We start from the raw sequence: 25,404 nt of genomic DNA, 5'->3' as shown, positions 1-25,404 counted from the left end.
TTTTCATTAGCTGCCTGCATGTCAGATATTGGACATCTGGATGCAAATGGCTGCCTTGGAAAAGTGTTTAATCTCTTTACAGTGGTGGTGGGCTGGGCTATGTATTCAAATTAAGTGTTTCCATTAAGGAAGACCATAGAGCAGGGCTGGTCAAACTGGTCCTTGCGATATACCAACAGATCACTATTTCCAGACCACCTGGCAGGTGCAGTCATTCATATTGGCACATTCTACAGATCCACAGATGGCCTGGAAAACGCAACCTGTTTATTGGTAGCTGTCTATGTCTCCCCCCCATCCTGCATACACGTATGTGTATCACAACCAGCTCCCAGGGCATGTACCACACTGCACCTCTGTGTGTAAAGAAATTATAAGAAAGTAAAATAGAAAATAAAGAGGGGCAATAACTGCAGAAGCACGGAGACAATGGTTTTAATTACGACATGAGATCACTGTACTTGTGAGGAACAATATACAATACAGGAATCAAGAGAAGAGGTAGGGAAAAGAGAAAAGGATTGGTGGAACCTGTGGTGGACCTACATATTTGGGATCATGAAACCTGAGCTCTTATAAGGATTCCCTACATAACCAGCAATAATAGGACAACATCCAACAAGGTTTAAAGGGCCGTTTGACTCTTGCAAGGACCTTGAGGCCAACATGGAGTAGATGATGGTAAGGGTGGAGTCCTTGAAAATGGGTCATGCAAAGAGCCCCATCCCACCAACAATGAGGTCTGTTATCTTCTTTAAGGTTTTGTTTCACAACAGATCACCCCAAATGTGTTACAACTGTAACCACGATAGCTCAGATTTTGGAACTGGTCCGTCGTCCCCTCCCCCCTCCCCCCCCCCCCCCCCAATAATCACCCCACAGCACCCTCTGTTAAGGATCACCTCACATCCACCCCTTTCAATAGTCCCCTCACAGAACCCCTACTTAATCCTCTCACAGCACTCTTTCCCTTCCTTTCTTCAAAAAGCATCTGACAGCACCCTCCACTCAGCACCAGTAAAATGGCCTCTGTGTTTCTGGCCCCTTCTCACCTGTTGCTCCCAGCCTCTTGACTAAGACGGGCCCGTTCAGGGTCTGCCATTCCTGGGGTTGTCGCACAGAGAAGTTCAGCAGACTTTCGGCAATTGTAATATAAAACGCATACACGTTCCATACTATTTACAGAGCACGCATCAGAGAGATGGACTACAACTCCCAGCAGCTCCTGCAGTACTGGGGGATAGATGTAGGAAGCAGTAATATGGGAGAAGTGATAAAGTGCCTGTTAGCTCCTGACTGTTAAGTTACAGGCTGGGTTTTAAAAAGGACAATCAGGAGCTGAGAACTGGCTGGTGATAGCGTACCAGGCACTTTATCACTTCTTCCTTATCAACTGCTTCATACATCTACCCCTGAGCAACATGCATTAAAGCTGTAATAACAGCTACAGGGTCAGATGCACTAATGCCCCTTTCCCACTGCAGGCTTTACACGGTAAAATGCAGTTTTTTTAGCCTTTTTAAACGGCTAGAGCTGCAGTGGGAAAGCTCCAGGTTGCTTTACCCGGGTAACAAATACCGGTATTTGTTAACCGGGTAAAAAGCAGTGTTTTACCCGTGTAAGAGCCGTTTTTTTTGGCAATGGGAAAGGGTTTCAAACGGTATTTAGAAGTAATAATAAAGGTTAAGAACATGATTGGTGCATGTGATGTTTTTAATGACAGGCAAGGTTTACTAGAGAGTTTAAACGTGTTGCTTTGTGGTTTACATGGGTAAGTGTGAATGGGACATTTACTGCTTTTAAATGGTAATTTACTGTTTAAAAGCTGCAGTGGGAAAGGGTCTTTGTGGCTCTTACCCAGGTAAAGACCCGTTTAAAAAAAAAACGGGTCTTTACCCGGGTAGGCAGAGGGAAAGCAGCATAAGTTTCAAAAGTGATAAAATGGAGAGGGATAAACAGCCAGCCAATCTGCTCCTGTCTGACATTTTTCAAACACATCCTGTGACGTGGCAGGTAGGAGCTGATTGGCTGGTTGTTTATCTCTCTCCATTTTATCACTTTTGAAGCTTAGTGCATCTAGCCCAAAGTCAGGTCCATAAATATTGGGAAATCAACACAACTCTCATATTTTGGGTGCCATGCACCACCACAATGGATTTGAAATGAACCAAACAATTTGTGCTTTAACTGCAGACTATCACATTTACATCCTAAGAAGTTGTCACATATTTCTTTAACTTTTTTCACTTACTATTTTATATTTCATCATTATGTGATATGTTATCACTTTATAAATATGTTAATTGATAAAAGATAAATGTTAAACATACAGGTGCACCTGGTATAGACTATTGCTAACTTTTTTTTTTACACTGAAATTTATATGGGTACTTGTTTCCTAGCACGGCCACACCGATTTACATCGGGGTGGTCGTGTCGGAAAAATCGCGTCGATCTCATCGCATGCGATTTGGTCGCATGCGATGCGACCGACCCGATTTTTTGATTGAATCAAATCTGACGTGCGCAGCGAGCCCGCGAGGGGCGGTGGTGCGCGTCCTCCGACCATTTCATTCCCCTACTATCCACGTCAGCGTGGAGTTGAGAATATATAGTGTGGCGAGCCACCGAGCCCGAAGCATGGCGAGCGGACGCGTATAACTTCACAGGTATACGCGTGCGCTCGCCACGCTTCGGGCTCGGTGGCTCGCTGCGCTCGCCACACTATATATTCTCAACTATTTGCCAGTGTGGATAGTAGGGGAATGAAAAGGTCGGAGGACGCGCACCGCCGCCCCTCGAAGGCTCGCTGCGCTCGCCACGCTTCGGGTTGGCGTCTATCGTGGGGTGACGACGGGGCCATATATAATGTGAAATGGGTCATATTGGCCCATTTCACATTTTTTTCAATGTGAGATGGACTAAATCAAGTCCATCTCATCTTGTGCCATTATAATGGCACAAGACCGATGCGATGCTCACGATTACAATGTTAAAAAATATTTTAACATTGAAGCCTATGGCAAAATCGGGGGCATCGCATCGGTCGCGTCGGGACCAATGTTAATGGTCCCGACCGACGCGATGCCCCCGATTTTTTACCTTTGCCGGCAAAATGGATCTGATTTCAAAGGAAATCGGGTCCATCGTTGGGATCGTGTACCTTAACTTAAAGGTACACGATCCCAATGATTGTGGCCGTGCTAGGAAACAAGTACCTTTTATATGTGACCCAGAACTAGGGTTACCAACACCCATCCTTGATTCCTCCAGTCTGTTAATGCCAAGATCCTTCCAGAGGCTTGCTCATCCCAGATGGAATGTGTTCACTGTATACTTGCTTACTGTCCCATATAAGCCAGGAGGCTCTTGCTTCACGGAACAGCCATGCCTCCTTTTTCACGGAACAGCCACGCCTCCTTTTTCACGGAACAGCCACGCCCCCTTTTTCACGGAACAGCCACGCCCCCTGTGTCATGGATACAGCTGTCCCCTCCCAGCTGGAAAGTTGGTATTAGAAAAAAAAAACAGTAAGTACAGTTTATACAGTATAACATAGCCATGGATTACTAGGGAATCCATGCAGTGGTGTATTTATAATGGGTGCAACTGCAATGTGTGCTGGGAAGCGGGACGCTGCAGAGAAAGAGGAGGGGGCACAGACAGATGAGGCTGCACATAGGCATCCTCCTCTCCTAGTCCATGCCATAAAAAAAATAGCTAATATTACAAAGTGTATATAAAGACCTATACACAATAGACCAGGCATTTCCAACATTGGCCCTCCAGCTGTTGTGAAACTACAAGTCCCATCATGCCTTGCCACAGTTTTGTTATCAGAGAATGCTAAAACTTTGGCAAGGCATGCTGGGATGTGTAGTTTCACAAAAGCTGGAGGGCCAAGTTTGGCCATGCCTGCACTAGACGATTTGTTCATTGATATTGTTGAACAGTTTCCCTTGAGCTTTCCAGTGTCCTGGGCAAACAATCTCGTGCATACACACTGAACAATATGCCGAACAACAAACAATCTAGTTTTGCAGCTCTTTGTGAAAGATATAAAGGGTTATTCAGACCATGTTGCACTGCAGGTGGGGCAGATGTAAAGTGCAGAGAGTTAGATTTGGGTGGGGGTGTGTTAAAACTGAACTGTAAATGGCAGTGTTAAAATAATGCAGCCAGTGTTTACCCTACACAGAAGCAAAATAACTTCCTCAAATGTAACTCAGCACATGTTACATCTGCCCCACCTGCAGTGCAGCATGGTTTTTCCCATTTGAAAAAAAAACGCTTTACATTCAGGTCTGAATAACTCCCATAGCCAAAAATGTGGTGCATGAACAGATGAAAAAAACCTCCTTAATGACATAATGTATTGAATGATATTGCTCAGAACGGCCAAAATTGTTTAAAATATTGCCCAGTGGGTTAGCACCTTAAGAGTTAAAAATGCATGCTCCCATGGTTTGTTAGCAATATCACTAGTGCTAGAGCCATGCTGAGGAATACAGCTTTGAATTGTCTGAAGGCTCAACATTGACATAAAAAACGACATAGTGTGCTGGGCGGGGCATCTGGACAGGTTGGGTGTGCTGGGCGGGGCATCTGGACAGCTTGGGTGTGCAGGGTGGGGTAGACACCACCCTGCGGGCTAGCTTGGCAGGTTGGGTGTGCTATGTTGGTCAGTTGGACAGGTTGGGTGTGCTGGTCGGTGCAGCTGGACAGGTTGGGTGTGCTGGTCGGTGCAGCTGGACAGGTTGGGTGTGCTGGGCAGGGCATCTGGACAGCTTGGGTGTGCAGGGTGGGGTAGACACCACCCTGCGGGGTAGCTTGGCAGGTTGGGTGTGCTATGTTGGTCAGTTGGACAGGTTGGGTGTGCTAAGCGTGGCAGCTGGACAGGTTGGGTGTGCTGGGCGTGGCAGCTGGACAGGTTGGGTGTGTTGGGCGGGGCAGCTGGACAGGGTTGGGTGTGCTGGGCGGGGCAGCTGGACAGGTTGGGTGTGTGGGGCGGGGCAGCTGGACAGGTTGGGTGTGTGCTGGGCGGGGCAGCTGGACAGGTTGGGTGTGTGCTGGGCGGGGCAGCTGGACAGGTTGGGTGTGCGGGGCGGGGCAGCTGGACAGGTTGGGTGTGCTATGTTGGTCAGTTGGACAGGTTGGGTGTGTTGGGCGGGCCAGCTGGACAGGTTGGGTGTGCTGGGCGGGGCAGCTTGACAGGTTGGGTGTGCGGGGTGGGGCAGCTTGACAGGTTGGGTGTGTTGGGCGGGGCAGCTGGAAAGGTTGGGTGTGCTGGGCGGGGCAGCTGGACAGGTTGGGTTCAGTGGTATCAGGTGTACTGCTGGGATAAGCCTAGCTGCTTCTTCTGATCCCAATCATCAGTAAGGACAAGGTAATGTGCAGTGTATTGTATGGGATATAGTACATGAAGTGCTCTGTGATTCTATTAAACTTGCAGCAATCCTAAAAGCCTGTGGTACTGGTCCACATAAAGTGATTTTATTTCTTGGAGATCACTAATTATCATGGTTTTGGTTATAATGATTGAAAGAAAATATGCACACGTCTTAAGCCCCGTACACAGGGTTCGATATTGTCTAACTTTCTATTCACTTTTACTTATATAGGCGAAATTGAATAGTTCTCAGCCGCATTTAATCCCAATATGCGACATTAAAATCTAATAGAAAAATAGACTGCAGGCAATATATAGAACAGATCTGTACTATATAATCTAAAACAAATGTGTGCACGGCCCCGTGCGATTCGATCCCGATTGAATATAAAATGAATTGCACCGTGTGTATGAGGCCTTACTCATGTTATTTGCTAATAATTTGTTTTCTTTTTTGTTGTTGTTTTTTCTATGGTGTCCTTTTTCTCTTTATGGCTGTACACATGATTGCAGGAGCCAATTAGGTCAGCCAGAGCTAGTCACATGTTCCCAGACAGGCTGCCCAATTCCTGAACTATCTTCCTAATCTGTCCTGCCGCTCTTATACAGAGATCAGCGTGACTGATCCCTGCATTATCTATGTGAACCCGTAATATGCATCATATGTAGTTTTGCCTCACTACAGGGCCCATTTATCATTTAATATTTGCAGCTAAATCCACGAAACCACCCGTTCGGGGGTTAGCCGCAAATATGAAGTATCACCTGCTGCAATCCCTAATGCAGCGCCGCCAGCCACATTCCCCATAGGTTACTATGGAGGATCCGAAGCTGCCCGATGTATTCCCTGGGCTACCGCCATTCTGTGATGGCGGTCGCCCATTGTAGCCTATGGGCTACAGACCGCACTGGCGGGGGGGCAGCACTGACCGCACATGCGCAGACCCTCTGGCATCCGGCTCAGCGCATCACAGGCACGGGCTGGGAGTCCCCCTGCTAATTTTTACTGCATTTATTCCCGTAGCCAGAGGGGCTGTGGGCATGCCTAGAGAATCACAGTGCCTCTAATCCATGCTCCCACAGCGTCAAAATGGGGACGTGGCCTCGCGTGAAGATGCAATTAAAGGCCACGCCACCTAATTTTATGCTTGCGCCTGTGTCCATCTTCACTGAGACTTGAAGTTAGGAGGCATGCTTAAGGCACCCTAGCAGGCTTGAGCACAGGTGGTTACCTTATTAAGTAAGGATATCCTTAAAACCTGGACTGTTAAGGTGCCCATATACAGTACTCCTGTGCAAAGCACAAAAAGTGCTGCACATACTGTTTGTACTAGATTGCATCTCATTGCATTGCAAAACGTGTGCGATGTGATGTAGATCTCGGGGCTAAAATTACACAAATGGCGTAATATACAGCATTCCATCCATGTAGTATTTGTCTTGTCTGGGGGGTTGTGATTACAGGGGGGATGGGGGAGACTCTCCTAGTGTTCATTCTAGCCCCCTGCAACTTCTGAGAACAGTGCAGTTCCTCCTCCTGCCTGGGGTGTCTCTCTTTGCTGTGGTGCTTATAGCACAATGTGGTCTGTAATTCAGTACTGGCATACAGACCAAACTGCTGTGGTGCTTTTAGCACAGAGAGTGAAATCTCAGGCAGGGAAGAGTAGTTGTTATGAAAGATAAAAACAAAAGAAGCAGCGCTACAACTACGATGAATGAAAGATACCAATAGTTCAATTTAAAAAAAAATTATATTAAGAAAGATTATTATATGACATATTTAATACATTTACATACACACACACAAAACATACAATAAATGAAGTATTAAAAAGTAAAAAGAAATGTACAAATAGCCTCACTCATAGGATGAATTTTGGGAGACTAATTTCATGTGGCTCTAGGACAGGGGTCCTCAAACTATTTTGCTCTGGGACCCCATCAGACAATAAAAATAATTACGGGACCCGAGAAAGTTATTGCAGAAGATCACATAACATGTGTAGTCATCAGAGAGCACCTGCACGGCAGCATTGTGGAGGCATAAAATGATGGGAGGAGTCTAAAATAAACAATTCAACAGATTTTTGAATAGTTGCAACCCCATACTGAGATGGTCGGGACCCACTTGGGGGTCAGGACCCACAGTTTGAGAACCGCTGCTCTAGGATATAAACAACCTGGGGAGTGATAGAAATCTACCACAAGGTGGCGCTGCTTCACCACAAAGTACAATTTTATGACATATTTTTGTGATATCACTTAATTTTATTAAAAAAACATATTAAACAATTCATATGCATATACAATCAATACACTCAAAAGGACAAACAAGACATACAACACTGAACATAAATTGTGCAGAGCGATATATAGGAATGAGGCTTTATACCAGGGGTCCTCAAACTACGGCCCGCGGGCCAGATGCGGCCCGCTGAGGACTTTTATGCGGCCCGCCGGGTTTGCCGCTGCCCAAGGATGGATGGGCAGGCTGGCTGGCGAATGGACAGGCGGGGGTGTGGCCTGGGATGTCAGAGGAAGCAGCAGTGTCTGCTGGTCCGACCCCTTCTCCCTGCTTAAGCTTCTCCTATGCGTGTGACGTCATCACGTCACACGCTGAAGAGAGGAGAATAGCTTCCAGAATCCAGAGAGAGGAGCCGGACGAGAAGCCAGCAGGGAGGGAGCAGTGGCACTGAGCAGACACTGACAGTGTCCCAGTCCGCACACAGTCTACTCTTGACTGTTTTCTTATTGTTAGAGGTGCGTTGTTTTTTTATACTAAAATATTTAAAATGATATATGTGTGTATATATATATATATATATATATATATATATATATATATATATATATATATATATATATATACACATATATATATATATATATATATATATATATACACATATATATATATACACATATATATATACACACACACACTGCACAGCATGCCTGTCTGTTGTGGTGGCTGCCGTTACTGTGTACAATTGTTTCTGTTTTTACTATAGTCCGGCCCTCCAACAGACTGAGGGACAGTGAACTGGCCCCCGATTTAAAAAGTTTGAGGACCCCTGCTTTATACTATACAAGTATATTTCGAGGCATTTAAATCATGGCAAATAGTTACCAGTCCCGTTCAGTAGTTTGTAGCATATTTGATCCTATTTTGGATCATGGAGATCCCAGTCACTTTCCCTATATCCGAGCAGTCCTTTTTAGGATTATAAAGTTAGACCAGCTCCAGGCGACAAGTGTTCATGTAATTAGGGCTCCTTAATGAATATGCAGTCAGATTTGCTCACCCGACTTTTAGTGGTGTAACAAACGCTATTAAGTGCAGCGTAACGGGGTCCTGGCACCGGGCTGTATCGGGCTTCCAATACGCGTTTCTCCGCCTTGTATGTATTCGGCGGCTTCCTCAGCTGGATGCCCAATAGCATCTGTGATATCTAGGATATGTCATGAGTTTAAAGGGAAGTGCACTTTACCAATTCAGCTGCCTGAAGATTAAATTTTAGAAGCAAGTGAAGAGTCCCCACTATTTGTACAGTTCCCAATCTGGTGCCGCTGGAGGAATTCATAGCAGGGCCGAAACTAGGGTTTCTGGCGCCCGGGGCAAGGCAGTCTTTTGGTGCCCCCCCCAGCCCCCTAGTGATGCTGCTGCGCGCCGGAGGTGCGCCGAAATTTTCGGGAGGCGTGGCCTAATTTGGGGGCGTGGCCTATAATCGCTGCTCTCCCACGAGGCCACACCCCCATTTTGCCGCTATGGGGGCATGACCCAGAGGCTCTGTGAGCCTCTAGCCATGCCCCCAGCCCCCTGGCTGCGGGAATAGACGCTGTGCGCATGCGCACAGCGTTTATTCCCCGCTGCTTAGTTAGCAGCTGACACGGGGGACCGGACCAAATGACGCCTTGTCCCTGGCGCCGGAGACCCCCCCCCCCTCCCCGCACAGTCCTCTCACCGCCACGGCTGCTGCCCTTCTCCTCCTCATCCCATGCTGCTGCTGTCCGGGCTGGGTCACGTGGGGCGGCGGCGGACAGCTGGGTGTGGCTCTCCGGGCTTCTCAGCCTCCTCTCCTCCTGTTCATAGAGATGTTACAGCAGATGGACCCTCGTTTTAAGTCCTCTCTGGTCATGCGGTGCCCCCAGTTACCGCTGGAGGAACAAAGGGTACAGGGTGGTGAGTCCTCACTATTTGTACGGTTCCCAATCTGGTGCTTCTGGAGGAATTCGTAAAGATGATATAGCAGGTGGACCCTCGTGTGTTGCCCTGTGTCCTTTCTGGTGGTGCGGTGCCCCTATACCCCAGCAGCTGCTCTGTGAGAGCCAACTCATATCATAGGCGACCATACTTCTACTTGTTAGTAGAACAAATTCTTGTTATGAAAGATGCAGGGTGCTAGAATGAACACTACTACCCACATTTTCAGGGGGTCAGGAGAGCGACCCAATTTTTCAGGAGCCACGCAGTCATTCCGGGAGTGTAGGCAGAATGCCACCATGGCTCTACATTATAATTTACGGCCTATAGTCCACCCAAGATGTGGGTATTGGGATGTGTTAGATATGTGTGGCTCCATGCATAACACCAGCCATTACACTTCCAGGTGATACCTACCTCCTGATCAGTGAGAAATGGCTACCTTCATTCACATTGCTATTCTGCTATCAGCATTCACGCTGTGGACAGCCCGGTCTGATCTGGATGCCAGAACTATGGAGATAGGAAGGTCCCAGCTGCAGGTTCTTCAGAACTTTGCCCAACACCCTCGATATGGTGACTGCTGGAGTCGGGCTCTTCAGAGGGTGGATGTAGGGTGTAAGGAGCTGAATGAAGAGGAGCAGAGCCGAATTGCACTCGCGTTCACCCATTGTCACCTGGAGAGGTACCTTCGCTTGTGGTTAATACATTTAAGGTTCTGTGTAATGATCTATAGTGGCAAAGAGTATGAACAACCGACCAACCCAAAGTGCACTAAACATTAGTGTTTTATTGATGTTTAGAATACAGTTTTTGTATTTTATTTTTTATCACCTACAGCATACCTCCCAACTGTACCTATTTCGGCAGGACAGTCACACTTTTCAGGCACTGTCCTGCTCTTCCACCTGAGGGCTGCATTGTCCCATGGTGGGGGTGGAGGCAGTTGGGATGCCCAACATTCACAGGAGAGAGCAACTGGGGGGCGGGGGGAGCTAGGCATGATCCCACAGTGACGTGAATGGGAGGGCATTTGGGCATGGATTATCATGTGAGGCCACACCCCATAAATTTGGGCAAGCAGCTCAGATATGTACAGATGTCCCACCTGCCTCTGAGAGGAAGTTGGGAGGTATGTCTATAGCCTGGCTGTGGCTGATTGTAATTATAAGAAGTGGAGGAGGAGTGGCCAGTGTGGTGTGGGTGTGGCCAGTGCCATATGGGTGTGTATACCCTCGAGATCTCTACGATATCTGCGTTTAAATCCCTGAAAATACCTGTTTTCAGTGGTAAGCTACAAATATTAGGTATCGACCAAATGGGGAGCGCAGCAGGAGTCTCCGATCCATGCTGAGATTCCCCCCCGAGTCACCGCCAGCCACATCCCCCATAGATTTCTATGGTGGGTGCGAAGCTGCCCGATGTATTTTTTTTAGGAAAATAGAAATTCATTTTGAACACTTTCCAACTATTTTTATTTGGTGACTGTAGTATCATGCACCCCATTGTTAATATGGCTTTGCCTGTAGCATATCATTTGGAGAAATCCACAACCCACTGGGATATATTGACCATCTAAACGAATCATTCACTGCTGGCTCTTTATGTTTGGAAACCCCTGTAATGTGCAGCAGTATAACCTACATCTCCTACAGGTCAGGCCGCAGCTTCCCAACCTGCACAGAACACAGCACAGTACGACAGTGCACGCGTGGAATGGATTCCGTGGCTTTTAACACGTATACGGAATTCTTCACTCATGCTCACAGCATCTGCTACTACCTGCAGAATGAGATATGGCAGGAGAAGGCTGAGGACATTATTCTCCGGTAAGCACTGGTCTATACCATATAGAAACCATGTTATATTAAATAGTTATTTAACCCCTCTTTCGCCCCCTCCTTCCCCCATCATCTCCTCCTGCTCCCTCTCTCGCCCCTGCACCCCCCTCATAGATACATTGGGTAGCACAGAGACCTAACTAATGTATCTTGCTCACTCTACTAGACACGCCTTGCGTGCAGCAACATTACTAGATCATTCATGTAACTAAGGTTTCAATTCATCAAGCAGTGAACGGTGGAAAAGTCAGTGGAGAGTTGGCCCATGGCACCCAATCTGCTTTGAAGTAACATTTATAAAGTGAATTCTATAAAATGAGTGTCCATCCTAGCACCCTGCACCTTTCAACCCCCTTTCAATTCCTCTTCCCTGCCTGGGGTGTTGCACTCAGTTGTGGTGCATCTAGCACAGCCTGGTCTGTTTCTCAGCACTGATATATAGACCACACTGTTCTGGAAGCACCACAGCAGAAAGCAACAGGCTCCAGACAGGAGGGAGGAACTGTACAGGTATTCAAAGGTGCAGGTGCTAAAATCAACACTATACAATTATATGTAGCATCTGCTTGGTTGCCATGAGCAACTTCTTCACTGGCACACTTTTTTTTTTTATTGCCTAATGAATAGACCAATAAAGGTGGGAGAATTAAGCAGGGATATGCCATACCATCACATACCGGCCGCTGCCGGTGACATCATCTGATCTCCGAGGTCAGTTTTGAGAAGGTTTCTGCACTCTGGCTCAGGGTACGTTAGATGACTAGTATGCAATAGAATCCACTTGTAGAGGTGGTGATATATGCTACCAACTGAGGAGAGGGGCAACAGGTGTCTGGAAGATAACTTGGAGTATAGTAAATAAGCAGAAAAATAACAATTCAATGCTGAAGTCATAACAACTGACGCCAAGGAAGGAATTCAATTAGGAGAGAGGGGATGTAGCTTCCAGAGTTCCCAGAGGCATTTGCTTCACTTCATCACATCCAGCACTTAAGTCTGGAGACGCAGTTTACTGTGACTACTGCGTGAGTCTTAATTAAGGTGCCCATACACGGTGCAATGAACTATGTGCTTTTAGTACTAGATTGCATTGCATCTCATACAATGTGCTACAGCGGTACGATACGTGATACGATGCAATCTAGTACTAAGAGCACGGGCAGCACAGACTTTATGTGGTGTGCGATTGGATGTGCACGGGAGCCCGCATCTCATCGCACTGCCCTGTCGCACCGTGTATGGGCACTTTTACTTATTTCTGCTTGCTCCTATGGAGGGTGCAACCAAATATCTGCTGTGTGAGAGTTTGCAGCATGGTAGGCATTTCAATAGCTATGACCACTCATCCCAGGAGCTATATCCCCTCACTTCTAATTGAATCCCCCAAATGTTAAGTATTTAGAAGATATTGAGGTCTGTTGTTCATTTTCCTTCTGATTATAATAAGGTGACCAATTTTCCTCCTTTTCGATATTTGAAGACTAATCTGTAAATCCCCATATTCGTTCGATCCTGATCTTTTGCATGTTATATGACGTATTTGTTATGACGATTTGTCAAGGCTCGGTACAGTGCGGCGAGGCGCGATTATGAGACGCATGTGCTCCGCATGGCACAGGAGACCATGAGAGAGAGCACTCCGCACAAGTGGCCTTGTTAGCTCCGTCCTCCCCCTGTTTAGGCCTGCCTTTCACCACCCTGCCAGTCTATTTAGGTTTGCTCCTCTCCCCCGGCCATTTTAGACCTCATTGCTGCCTTGTGCGGAGCAGCGAAGAGGACTTGTGGTCAAGTGGAAGCTGAGGAAGGTCTGTGTGGGCTGCATGACAAGTTTTTCAGGAAGTGTAGTGGTTTAGGTGAGTCCTTTTATTATTTTTAAATGACTTTCCCTTGATGCACGACCACCATTTTATGGGGCCATACAAATTTGTCCCTTAAAAGAGCACCCCCCCCCCTTGCTCAGACGCTGGTAATTGCAGATAACCCTCCTCAGCGACTGCACCGTGATTGACGTATTCTTTCAGCGGGACCCTATAGCGTGATTTTGGCAGGCCGATGGTGGAGCAGGCACCGCATGCTGGGAGCCACTACGGACTTTATTATGCATTTATCATATTATAGTGTATTAGTGTTGCAATGAATAAAATGTTTCTTTTATTTACAATATTTTTTTTCCTTCAAAGTTGGTCACCTTAATGTTGAAGCTGCAGCTCTTTTCTTGGATTCTCTCCGCAGGCTTACGGTGAACTCGGACAGTGTGGCCAGGCAGCTGGAAGCCACAAACATAATGGCGGAAGAAATGATGCAGGCCCAGAATGCAACGCTCCTATCCCAAGAGGCAATCCTACGCAATGGCCACTTACTGAAGCAAACGCTCCAGGAATCTACAATGGGTGGGTCACAGAATAGTTTATCCATAAATCATATGGTACTTCTGGTAATATCTGGGCACCCCATTTTTTCATCGCATCGCATGCAATTTAGTGGCATACAATTCATGCAATGCGATTTTTCATTGTAAAGACCCAATTTTTAATTGTATAGTCACCCATGGGTGATTTCATACCCCCACTATCCAACTACGCATGGAGTTGATTTTATATAGTGTGGCGAGCCCGAAGCATGGCGAGCGGACGCAGAATACATGTAAAGTATTCCGCGTCCCCTCGCTGCGCTCGCCACGCTTCGGGCTCGGTGGCTCGCTGCGCTCGCCACACTATATAGAATCAACTCCATAGTTGGATAGTGGGGGTATGAAATCATCCATGTTGACTATACAATTAAAAATCGGGTCTTTACAATGAAAAATCGCATCGCGTGCCTTTAGTGGCATGCAATGAAAAAATCGAGCGCCCAGATAATACGTAAGTACCAATCATATCTGTATGGAATTGCACAGACGCATGGAACAGTGTGCAATTAAATTCTAATGCAGGAGTCTATAGGAGATGGGCACCTCTTGTTTGCATTAGAGAGGATCCAAGTGCTACATCTGACACCAGGCAGGTTGCAGAAGCTGAAGCTCAGGCTGGCTTTCTGATTCGGACACCCAGAAGTCTAGTCTGGACCCATCACACCTTTAAAATGGTGGTGACATGCCCCTGTTTTGAAGAACAGTGCCACCCCTTCTCTGCCACCCAAACTCCACAGCACGCTAATCACGCTTCGGCTGGCAGGGGGTAGCGAGCAGCATTGAGTCACGCTTGGAGAGGTTTGTGTTGGGAGGCATGCTTTGTGTGCCAATGTTGCTGTGTGAGAGAGATGTGCAAAATATTGGCTGGAACAGTTGGCAATCACTTCTGGGGTGGAATGGGGTGGCTATTCCATGAGTGTAGCAAGAACCTACACGTTTCGCTGCTGAAATGCAGCTTTTTCAAGACATCCTTGAAAAAGCTGGGTTCATCAGTGTACCATAATTTGGAAAAAAGCACCTTCCTTTCTTCCTTCCACCGTGGCGAACAACAGATTGAGAGGCACGCCACCTCCCCAAGGACCCGGTGACTTCTCACTTACCAGGAAAAATTCCTCCTCACTCACTGTACTGGACTCATTGCACTGAGTGTACTTATTTTTATGATCATATTTTTTATTATTATTTTTCATTTATAACAAGTGTTTGCTTATAGCATTTTTTTTATCGTATACAGTGATTTCCATGATGTCACTTACCAATTAAATGTTATTTTTAATATATATGTTTCTATTGTATATTTAGCGCAGTTTACCCTTCCTGACCTTTTCTTGCTAACCATTGGGAGTGACTACCCATTTATTTTAACTGCTGCTTGGTTATAAGCACACTCATTTCAAAGTGCCTTTCCCTTGATATCTTTTTAGACCTTCCTCCTGATAACCACTGTAACATGCTTTGCATGGTCATTATAAGAGAGGAGGAGGACCGTGTGCAGGCCTCTATCCAGGCCCTTCCTCTCTGCTGTTAGTAGTGTAGATTGTGAGTCCTAACTATGGCCCTCTAGCTGTTGTGAAACTACAAATCACATCATGCCTTGCCCCATTTTATCTATTAGGGACTGCTAAAACTATGGCAAGGCATGCTGGGATGTGCAGTTTCACAACGAGGTACATAGTTTGGACATGCCTGTCCTAGAGGGGGCAGATCCCTAATGGCCATTTTTCTGGCAATTTATGCAGTACTGCTGCCGTCATGGCAAGAACTCCAGAGGGGTAAAGGTGCCCATACACGTACCAATTACCCGGTACTTTTTGTGCTAAAATAGCATCGTTGTGCATGCATTGTGCAAGCGATGCAATGCTATTTTAGCACAAAAAGTACCAGGTAATTGGTACGTGTATGGTCACCTTAAGTGTTATAAAATAAAAAAAACTGGTGCAGTGTGGGCCCCTCCAGGCTCAGAAGCACCCATTATAAGTTCTCCACTGATGCTTTGTACATACTAAAGAGGCAAAACAAAGGATAAGTGTAGTGTAACAACCACAAAGTCGACATTGCATTTTGCTACAACCACAATACATTTTTAAGAGATTACATTCTATGGGGGTGATTCAATTGCTCGTCGCAACCGATCTTCTGTCTAAAGTGTTTGGGGGGCGGGCGTTAGCCGGACCAGTTTGCTGCTTGGGTTTATAAACGGTTCACATTTTGAGCAATTAATCCACCACGAGAGGCTGCGAACTGAAATTAGTCTCCCCGCAGCTAATTGTGCCTGAACGGAAAAACAATTGAATTGCTCTTTTGGGCGCCATCTAGTGGTGGTCGTAGGGATAAAATATTCAATCAACCCCCCCCCATCTGTTTAACCTGCAACTCCCATTATTTTAGTGGTGTGTATATCTCTCTGGTCTGATTTATTTATTTATTCTCCCAAGGAGTGAAGCAAGTTTTCCAAGAAATGCAGCAATCCGCCAATGAGCAGCGTGTTCTGTTTTCTGAGATCTTTAACCGCATCACCTACTTGCATCAGTTTGTGGTGGGAGAATCCAACACCCTCTACTCCTTCCTGTACAACCTGATGGGCTGTGGAGCAGTCTTCCTGCTCACCTCTACTCAAAGGACTTCTGGTGCTAGGTACCTTCAATACCCTCACCCTTAATCCAAACCTGTAACACTAATACCCTAACCCTCACAGTTAATCCCACCAGGCTTGCACTAGCACCCAACCCTTTCATTTATTTGAAGCGTGATCCTAATACCTTAACCAAAACTGTAGTTCACCTGTAACCCCATACCCTAATCACCACCCCTGAACAGGGCAGACCAGATAGGCCAAGTGGCTCTTCTCTGCCATCATATTCTATGTCCCTGTGTTGAGACCATGGTCTACTGACTCTGATGTGATGCCCCAATGTGACTCTTTCCGCAGACTGATCCTGTTTAGCTTGGTAGCTGCTAACATCTACACTGAGAGGATGATCTGTTCGTATATATTGGGTGGTTCCCAGCCCACCTATGACGAGACGGTGAGGCTATATTCGAAAGTTACATCTTAAAATGCCAGTTCTGTTTTTCACTATTACGGAGATGATACGTACATAAGAGGGCACTGGGAAATGTTCCAACAGCACAACTGCAAGAACAGAAATAGTCATTGGGTGTTATGGTGGGTACACAATAGGTGATATTTTCCTAAACGTATGGACGATATTGTTGACGATATCTCATGTATATCGGCCAGTGTGTATGCTCAATATCGTTAATGATGCACGCACCTAGGAATCAATATTGACCCCCGCATAACACCCCCCCCCCCCCATTGGGAATTAACTAGTGTGTGTGCACCCAGCTTTAGTACAGTAGTTAAACTTGTGATTGCCTAATATACTTGCATGATTTGTGCTTTGCTCACCCGCCTGAGCACCACTGTCTAGAGATTGTAGTGGGAGGAGCAAAACAGGACTCTACGATCTTCTGGCCAACCAATCTCTTGATACCATGCAGTGTGTGGGCATTCTCCATAATATCACCACAGTTTGGGTGCATCACGGGGGCTGTCAGACGCCAAAACGCAAGAGTAGATGACAGCAGCACATCCTCTCTCGCGACTTTGTCCAACCCCCATGCCGACAAGTATCTGATGGCACAAAGGAAATGCCCCATGATGCACCCAAGCTTTCAGGTCCCAGGTGGCAGGATCGCATTAGACACATAGTATGAGGTCCTTTCCTGGCTGTGGGATCCGATGTATCCTTGGTACAGCACTTACAATCTCTGACTCCGATGTGACGTGCATCGGATCAGAGTCGGAGTGAAACGCATGTAATTTTGGCCTCGGAATCTGATGAAAACAGTCCAAATCCCACTAGTGGATGGGGGCTTTAACACTTGTCAAGAGATCTCCTCTTCTGTATGAATTTTGTCTCATTCCGTGTGGCATAATGTGTAAAGGGCAAGTATAAGGGGGTCTACTATTGAGACGCATAATGTGTATAAATTTTGGTACACTACACTGAAAGACGTGAGCCCTTTTTAAATGGCCACACCCCTTTTTTCCAGAGCACGGCCCTTGAATATTTACTGGAAGTGTTAAGTGGCCCTCCAGCTGAAATAATTGCCCACCCCTGCATTAGACTATACAATATCGTTAACTATTTTCCTTGAACTCCCCGGAGCTCCTGGACAAACGATAAAGTGCAATCCTTCAAAAGATATGGTCAGTGGTTACATCCAGGAGTATGCTGTCGTTAACGATGTGTTCAGATCTTTCTGCAAGTACAAAAGTTCAGACGTTGCAATCGCTGACCAGTTGGAGCGCACACCGTCAGTTGCATAGTGTGTACACAGTTTACGATTTAACCGATTTGTTGTTCTGATCGTTGAGAATCATCCAAATTATTTAAAAAATTGTTCACGCTGTACCCAGCTTTAGTGTGGAGCTCAGCACCATAAGCCTGGAAAAGCACCTTGATTGTTTGGACGTCCAACAGTGTGGACCTAGGGCGCTCACACTGTGAGGAAAGGGGGGGCATGGGTTTGCGCCCAGGGAGATTCGCCCATAGGAACGCCCAGCATTTCATGGGCATTCCAATGAAAACGCTGGGCGTTCTCATGGTAATTCCCCGATGGGGCGGACAACTGACGTCAGCGGATGTCAGCTGACCGCCCACATACCTTACAGCCACTCGCAGATGTAAGACACCAAAGAGGTGTCTTAGATTTGCGAGCGCTTGAAAAATCATTCGATGGTCAGCGACCATCGAATGATTTTGTGTCCGCGCGCAAGGCTGCGAATGGATGATTATGCAAATCATCCATTCGCTTGCCTGTGGGTAGTTTCGCCATGCGAGGGGGGGCTGACTTCTGTGCGGGCGGCGACTGGTGGACTTGCAAGACTGGGGCATTCGCAGCCTTGTGAGTCAACCAGGATAAGGGCACTAGTGCATCAAGCTTTTGTCATGGTGCACGGTTTTGCTGCCAGCAATGGCTTTTCAAAATGTTTCCTTTCCTTTCGGTGTATAAATATATCATTGTCTCTTTTCCAAGGAGAATATTACGTTCTGGATCGGAATATCCCGGAGAGTCTCAATTTCACTTGGGCTGTTGGTTCTCCTTTACTTCTCTGTGACCTATCGGGATGTGCAGCGGCAGAGCCTGGAGGTGCTGCAGGGTCTGCAGGAAACTAAGGCAGAACTGCGGAGCATTATACAAGAGGCAGGTATTGAATTTATGGTCCTCTTTCTTAGCAATACAATTATCCGAAGTAGTTTTTTGCTGATACTGAACAGTGGGCCCGATTCAGAGTTGATTACTGTTGTGCGATTCACAATCTGTTTGATTTATGAAATGACTGCACATGTGTACAGATCGCAGTAAACATGCGTATGCCAAACAGAGACAAGTCTGCAGTTTTTTTCTTCAAAATCCCCTCACGGGTATGGATCATTGGATAGACAGCAACTAGGTCGACACAGGCATTAGGTTGACACGGCGGAGGTCGACAGTCAAAAGGTCGACATGGAGTTTTTCAGTTTTTTCTCCCGAATGTCGACACAGTCGACATGTACACTGAAACGTAGCACTGCGTCCCCTCGCTGTGCTCAGCTCGCCATGCTTCGGGCTGGGTGCCTCGCTACGCTCGGCACGCTATTTTATTCTCCCCCCTAGTGGATGGTAGGGCATGAAATACCACCTGTCGGCACATGTCTGCTCATTAAAAAAAATATGAAAAACCACATGTCGACCTTTTGACTGTCGACCTTACTCATATTAACCTAATGATTGTGTCAACCTAATGACCCTGTCGACCTTCATGCTTGTTGACCAAATTCTTGTAGACCTAGTGACCGTATCCCCACTCAGAACTTGACTGACAGGAACCCCAGGTTTGGGGGTGGCAATCGGCCCTTTTCAGTGAGTGTCAAGAAAAATGCAGGTGTGTCCAGGTATTTTCAGGGAGGGTCTGTGATATCCGTGCTGGGCTTGGTCAGCCGGTGTCTGTCACAGAGTTGGGGAAGGGTCAGCTCACTTGCACAGAATGGGAAAATCCGTTAATGGGGAGTGAGTTGTGAATGGATTTGCAGATGACTGCGATCATTCGCAGACTAGCACATTGCAGGATTTCACTCTGTCTTGGGTCGACGCATTTCTGATTGCAGACCTCTGCAAAATTGCAGAGAAGCAATCATGTCTGAATTGGGCCCAATATATTAAGTGGTTTGAAATAGATTCAAGTGCAGAGAAACTTGCCAGTCCCTGAAGATTGGCAGATGAGGACCTAGAACAGCCCTGGACCTATTCTTCACCTTGTAACTTTCCCAGATCACTTTGTCGGTTAGGACTTGCACCTAGACAGACATGTATGACAATAATAGCCCATACAGCGAAAAGTTGTTGGTTTGTCTTCTGCTCTCTGTGACATGTTGCTGTATTCCTCTAGAGAAACTTCTCACCAAACCCAGTTGTGGCCAAGACCAGATTCTGCTGAAGGAAGACTTGTTTGGAGATTCTGGAATTACAGAGTCCTGTCTTCAGGAGCGTTCCATAAGGGCCGGTCTGCTGGACTCTGTACAGCTTGGTATGTCAAATCCTTATATTATGACATACCAATGTTAAGGTATTGTGAGAAATGAACATATTTGGGAAAACAAGGTATTGTAGTGTATTACAGGGCCAGATTTAAGGGTCAGGCCGCCCCTAGGCACAGGATGATTGGCCGCCCTCCCAGAGAGAGAGAGAAATAGAGACATTTGCTTCATTATTCACCCAGCCTTTAAGCTCTTTTGCATGGCTGTTGCCTCTACCGGGACTTCCACGGCATCATCTTGCTCTTCACCTGGTGTGCGGTGGTATTTAAGCTCTTTTGCATGGCCGTCGTCTCCCCTCGGACTTCCATGGTGTCTTCTCTTCATTCGGTGTGTTGCAGCCTTTAAGCTCTTTTGCCTGGCTGCCAACCATCCAGGACAGGCATGTCGCTTGCTGTGCCTTTTTGAAAAACCAAGGGGGCCATGGTGGGACACTTGAGGCTTGTCACGTCATTCCCCTGCCCCCTTGCATCGGCTAGTCTGCTTGAGGCCGGAGAGGCAGTCCAATGGTAGTGGAGGAGTGTGGATGAGCTCCAGAAGATGGAAGACTGTGTGGAAGTCCTGGATGGGCAGCGGCCATGCAAAAGAGATTAAAGGCCACCGACAACCAGCACACTTCCCGCAGCAGCCCATGCCTCATGTGCCTAATGGGAACTCCAGCACTGCTCATAGTGAACACCACATTAGCAGACCCCAGCTGGGCTGCCATCAGAAATTGTGGGGTCCGAAAATGACCAAAAAGGGAGTGCCCCTTCTAGAGCCCCGGCGTGCCTGGTGAGATCTTCGGTGTCTGACGCACATACTCCATAGACTCCAGTCCTGAGACCCCTTTCTTTTTGGGTAGTGAGTATTTTGCCCTAAAGCAGTTTTCTTCATGTTTGTTTAATTGTCCCCATTACAGAAGCACATATCACAAGCACTCCAAAAAGAAGGGTCCGTTCTAGGTCCCGCTCCCGTTCCCGTTCCAGGTCACATTCCAGGTCTCGCAGTGTTAGACGCAGGAAAAGTGTCAGACCCTCAGAGCCAGCTGTGTACCAGATTGCGGTCACCCAGCCAGAGGTAAGTGTGGCTTCCAGGTGGTAGAGATGTACGGGTTGGGATCATTTGGTCTATAGCATTATGGTCGAAAGTCATTAGGTCGAATCCATTAGGTCGACATGCTAAAAGGTCGACATGACTCTAGGTCGACATGGGAAAAGGTCGACATGATTCTAGGTCGAAAGGTCATTAGTTCGACAGGTCATTAGTTCGACAAGGTCATTAGTTCGACATTGTCTATGTCGACATTCACAAGGTCGACATGGGGTTTTTCACTGTTTTTTTACCTGAATGTCAACACAGTCGACATGGACACAGTTTAAAGTGCACTGCATCCCCTCGCATCGCTCGCTGCGCTCGCTATGCGTCGGGCACGGTGCCTCGCTACGCTCGGCACACTATTTTATTCTCCCACCACGCCCTAGTGGATGGTAGGGCATGAAATACCGCCTGTCGGCACATGTTGGCTCGAAAAACAGTGAAAAACTCCATGTCGACCTTGTGAATGTCGACATAGACAATGTCGAACTAATGACCTGTCGAACTAATGACCTTTCGAACTAGAATCATGTCGACCTTTTCCCATGTCGACCTAGAGTCATGTCGACCTAGAGTCATGTCGACCTTTTAGCATGTCGACCTAATGGATTCGACCTAATGACTGTCGACCATAATGCAGTAGACCAAATGACCGCATCCCAGATGTACACTAGTCACTCCTGGCCAATTACGACTTTTCAGTGACACAATTGGCCGAATTCTGCACTTTCATCGTCAGCGTAACATGGGCTAAACTTTGATATATTTATGGTGTTGGGTAGTGGGTAACCTGTGATGGCATTACTTTATTATTATTATTATTATTATTATTATTATTATTATTATTATAATGTGCACACATATTGCACAGCGCTTTTACGGAGTATCTTTAATTCTCATCTGTCCCTGCCCGAGTGGAGCTTACAATCTATATTCCTTATCACATGTACACACAATCACACTTTTGTCAGAAGCTAATTAACCACCAGAATGTTTGGTTTATTTATAACTTGCATGTGGGAGGAAATGGGAACCCCAGGAAAGAGGGGGTGGGGGCTCTGTTGCTTACTCTAATACTTGCTGCTTGCTAATGTGTGAATCTGAGTGTCCCTTTACAATTTTGACATTGGTTACAGGTCAGATTGCCCACATGGCATTGGCGTCACCAGGGGGTTGCAGGTGTCACCATCTAAGGGGTGGGACCAAAGTGCTGACGGTGCCTCACTGATGGAACCAGGTGCTGCACTCTGATATTACGTGCAGCGCCTGGCTTCTATCACAGTGCAGGAGCCGACACTGCAGGTTAATCTCAGCCGGATGCCGTCCCCCTTGCATCCGTCCCATTCCAGAAGCTCTCCTCCCTTCTCTGGTCCCACTCCCCCCCCTCTCTTCGCATCATGTTACCAATATTTACACTCCACCTCTCTCCTGGTGCGCGCTCACTTCTCATCTAATGTGCAAGTTTGGCTTAACCTGCTTATGTCACCGCTGTGATTAGGTCTCCCCACAGACATGCAAGATGACCTAACTTTAATCAGGATCTAATTTTACAATTGGTTCAGTATTGTTATCAGGGCCTCAGTGTCCCAGGCAGGGGTGGGGGGTGAGGGACACCTAGCCGCTCACCCGCAGGGGTGGGGGGTGATGCGTATACCGCTAAGTCGCTCCATGGGGGGAACCACTCACCCGCTCCATGGGGGGGTGCGTCCGCTGCCGTTTCGCTCCACAGGGGGGGGGGTGTTGTGGGCAGACCCACCGCTCACCCGCTCCACAGGGGGGGGGGATGCCCTCGTAGGGGGGTGGGGGTGCGGCCACTGCTGACCAGCTCCCATGTGCAGCTCAACTGTGGCTGGTGCCCACAGGCAAATGCCTAGAGGCGGTGGCGGTCCTGATTGTTATATGTGGTCCCAAAGTGGATGGATTACCTCCCGATGACGGCCTTTATCAGTTATTATGTGGGAAAATTGTTTTTTTCATGTACAAAACAATATCTTAAAGTAAAATGACTGCACCTGGATTAATGTAGGGTTAGTGCTGGCTTACGGTTCCATGTACTGTATGAATACTTGGGGTCTATTGGATTTTTAGAACACCAAAGGTGGAAGTTACCATGCATATAATCTAAGCAGTGGTTCTCAATCTTGGTCCTGAAATTTCCTAGGTCACCCTTGTGTGCGGAGACCTAGAGGACAGAAAACCTAACTCACACTTGAGCACTAGTATGAGAATTCACAGTGCACTGCGAGGAGAAGGCCACCTCCCTGACAGAAAGAGAAGACGCCCCTTTCTGAATTGCGAGAGAATTGTGAATGGATCGCTAATCACTATCCACTCAGAAATCCATACGCAATTCCTGAACCATCAGTTTTTCCATCTGTGCAATTGTGAGTAACTCTGAGGCTTTCACTAATCTGCCACTGAGGCTGGGTGGAAGTGGTCCGCAATGACTCTCCTCAGAAGGGTATGGGTCATGCCACAGGCCTTAGGTCGACACCTATAATAGGTCAACATGGGTAAGGTTGAAAGGGTTGCAAGGTCGACAATGGAAAAGCCGACATGAGTTTTTCACGTTTATCTGAATGTCAACACAGTCACCATGGACATCGGCTAAGTGTACCGCGCCATGCTTTGGGCACACTGTTTTAATCTACCACCACGCCGTAGTTGATGGCAGGGCATGAAATACCACCTGTCACTCATAATAAGTGGAAAACTCATGTTGACCTTTTTGACTGTCGGCCATACCCATGTCAACCTATTTCAGGTGTCGTCCTAAGGCCTGACTACCTTCAGTGGTCAACCCAATGCATGTCGATCTTAATAAGGGTTGTCTGATGACCGTATCACCCTCACCCTAGCCGTTTCTACGTTTTTTTCAGACACACCTGGAAAACGGTCAAACTCCACCCCTAAATGCCGGCTTCCTGTCAGTCCGGCCACATTGCATTGACGATCCATAAGCATTTTTTGTCGCTAATTCCACTCGGGCATGCGGGAGCGTATCGTTCGATAATCGCTCAATTTGGGAATTCTCTCATTAGCGGTCAAGTCTGAATTAGACCCAGAGATTGAGAAAAAATTTTAACAAAATAGGATTTCTAATATGTTGTGTTTTGTACTGTCTTAGCCCCTTATGGTTTTCCTTTTAGGTTCTGCCTCCATCAGCAGCGCAATGTCTGCATTCTAAGCGCATTGTTTTGGATAGACCTTACCAAGATAACCAGTAACAGTGTAACCACGGCCTTCTGCACCCCCTGGGCTCCCAAAATTCTAATATTTTCTATATTTAATTTTAATGGATATGTTTAATAAATGACAATTTTTTGTACACTACTTACACTTTATTGCTTCATTCCTTCTATTGCACAGTAAGGGGTATTCAATTAGTAACGGTTTTTCCGACTGTCGAAAAATCTGCACTTTTTTGCAGATTTTCAGTTGAATTTACATTCGACTTATTCAATGAAACAGCCAATGTTTTGACTGTCTGAAAAATCAGCACGGTCGGTGATCTGGGGAAGTAGTAAAATCCAGAACGGTCTGGCCCTTACAGGAACGCCGTAATCTCGCTTCCCCTCTGTCCCTGGTGTAAGCTGTCACCCCCCTTGGACAGGACACCCCCTGGACAGGCATCTCCCTGCCTTGAAGAAGAGCCCTTAGAGCAGTGATTTTCAACCTTTTTACCTTGCGGCACACTAAATAAGATTTTAAAATTGCCAAGGCACACCATGAGATCCCCACAGGGCAAAACACATTGGCCCACACAGGAAAATACAACCTATCAGCCCCCATATAAAAAACAATCACACTGGTCCCCACAGGTAACACAAATAAAGTACATTGGCTCTTTAGCAGAAAAGAAGAGACCAGTAAATAACAGTTGAACTGGTGGTGGCTGT

At 46.8% G+C, this 25,404-nt stretch overlaps 1 protein-coding gene across 2 annotated transcripts; it reads left to right on the top strand.

Moving 5' to 3' along the window:
• The first annotated feature begins 5,250 nt into the window (after nt 1-5,250).
• On the top strand, nt 5,251-24,838 carry LOC146036570 (uncharacterized). 2 transcript variants are annotated; one of them, XM_083160532.1, is made up of 10 exons: nt 5,251-5,386; nt 10,000-10,278; nt 11,249-11,422; nt 13,667-13,824; nt 16,280-16,478; nt 16,774-16,870; nt 18,891-19,062; nt 20,284-20,421; nt 21,330-21,487; nt 24,655-24,838. In XM_083160532.1, the coding sequence occupies exons 2-10, from the start codon at nt 10,028-10,030 to the stop codon at nt 24,730-24,732; spliced, it is 1,425 nt and encodes a 474-aa protein (XP_083016658.1). In that variant the 5' UTR covers nt 5,251-5,386; nt 10,000-10,027; the 3' UTR covers nt 24,733-24,838. The 2 variants fall into 2 exon arrangements, with proteins under 2 accessions (XP_083016658.1, XP_083016657.1); XM_083160531.1 differs by lacking the exon at nt 24,655-24,838 and adding an exon at nt 24,385-24,629.
• The last annotated feature ends 566 nt before the right edge of the window (nt 24,839-25,404 follow it).

Source organism: Crinia signifera, chromosome 9 (assembly GCF_055691185.1).
Source record: "Crinia signifera chromosome 9, ASM5569118v1, whole genome shotgun sequence".
Lineage (NCBI taxonomy): Eukaryota > Metazoa > Chordata > Amphibia > Anura > Myobatrachidae > Crinia > Crinia signifera.
Note: the sequence above shows the minus strand (reverse complement) of the source record. Positions and strands in the feature narration are given on the sequence as shown.

Coding starts and splice junctions, on each gene's coding strand:
- LOC146036570 (XM_083160531.1), top strand. CDS start 10,028: ATGGCTACCTTCATTCACATTGCTATTCTGCTATCAGCATTCACGCTG. Junction 13,825..16,279: donor GCTCCAGGAATCTACAATGG/GTGGGTCACAGA, acceptor TATTCTCCCAAG/GAGTGAAGCAAGTTTTCCAA. Junction 16,479..16,773: donor CAAAGGACTTCTGGTGCTAG/GTACCTTCAATA, acceptor CTCTTTCCGCAG/ACTGATCCTGTTTAGCTTGG.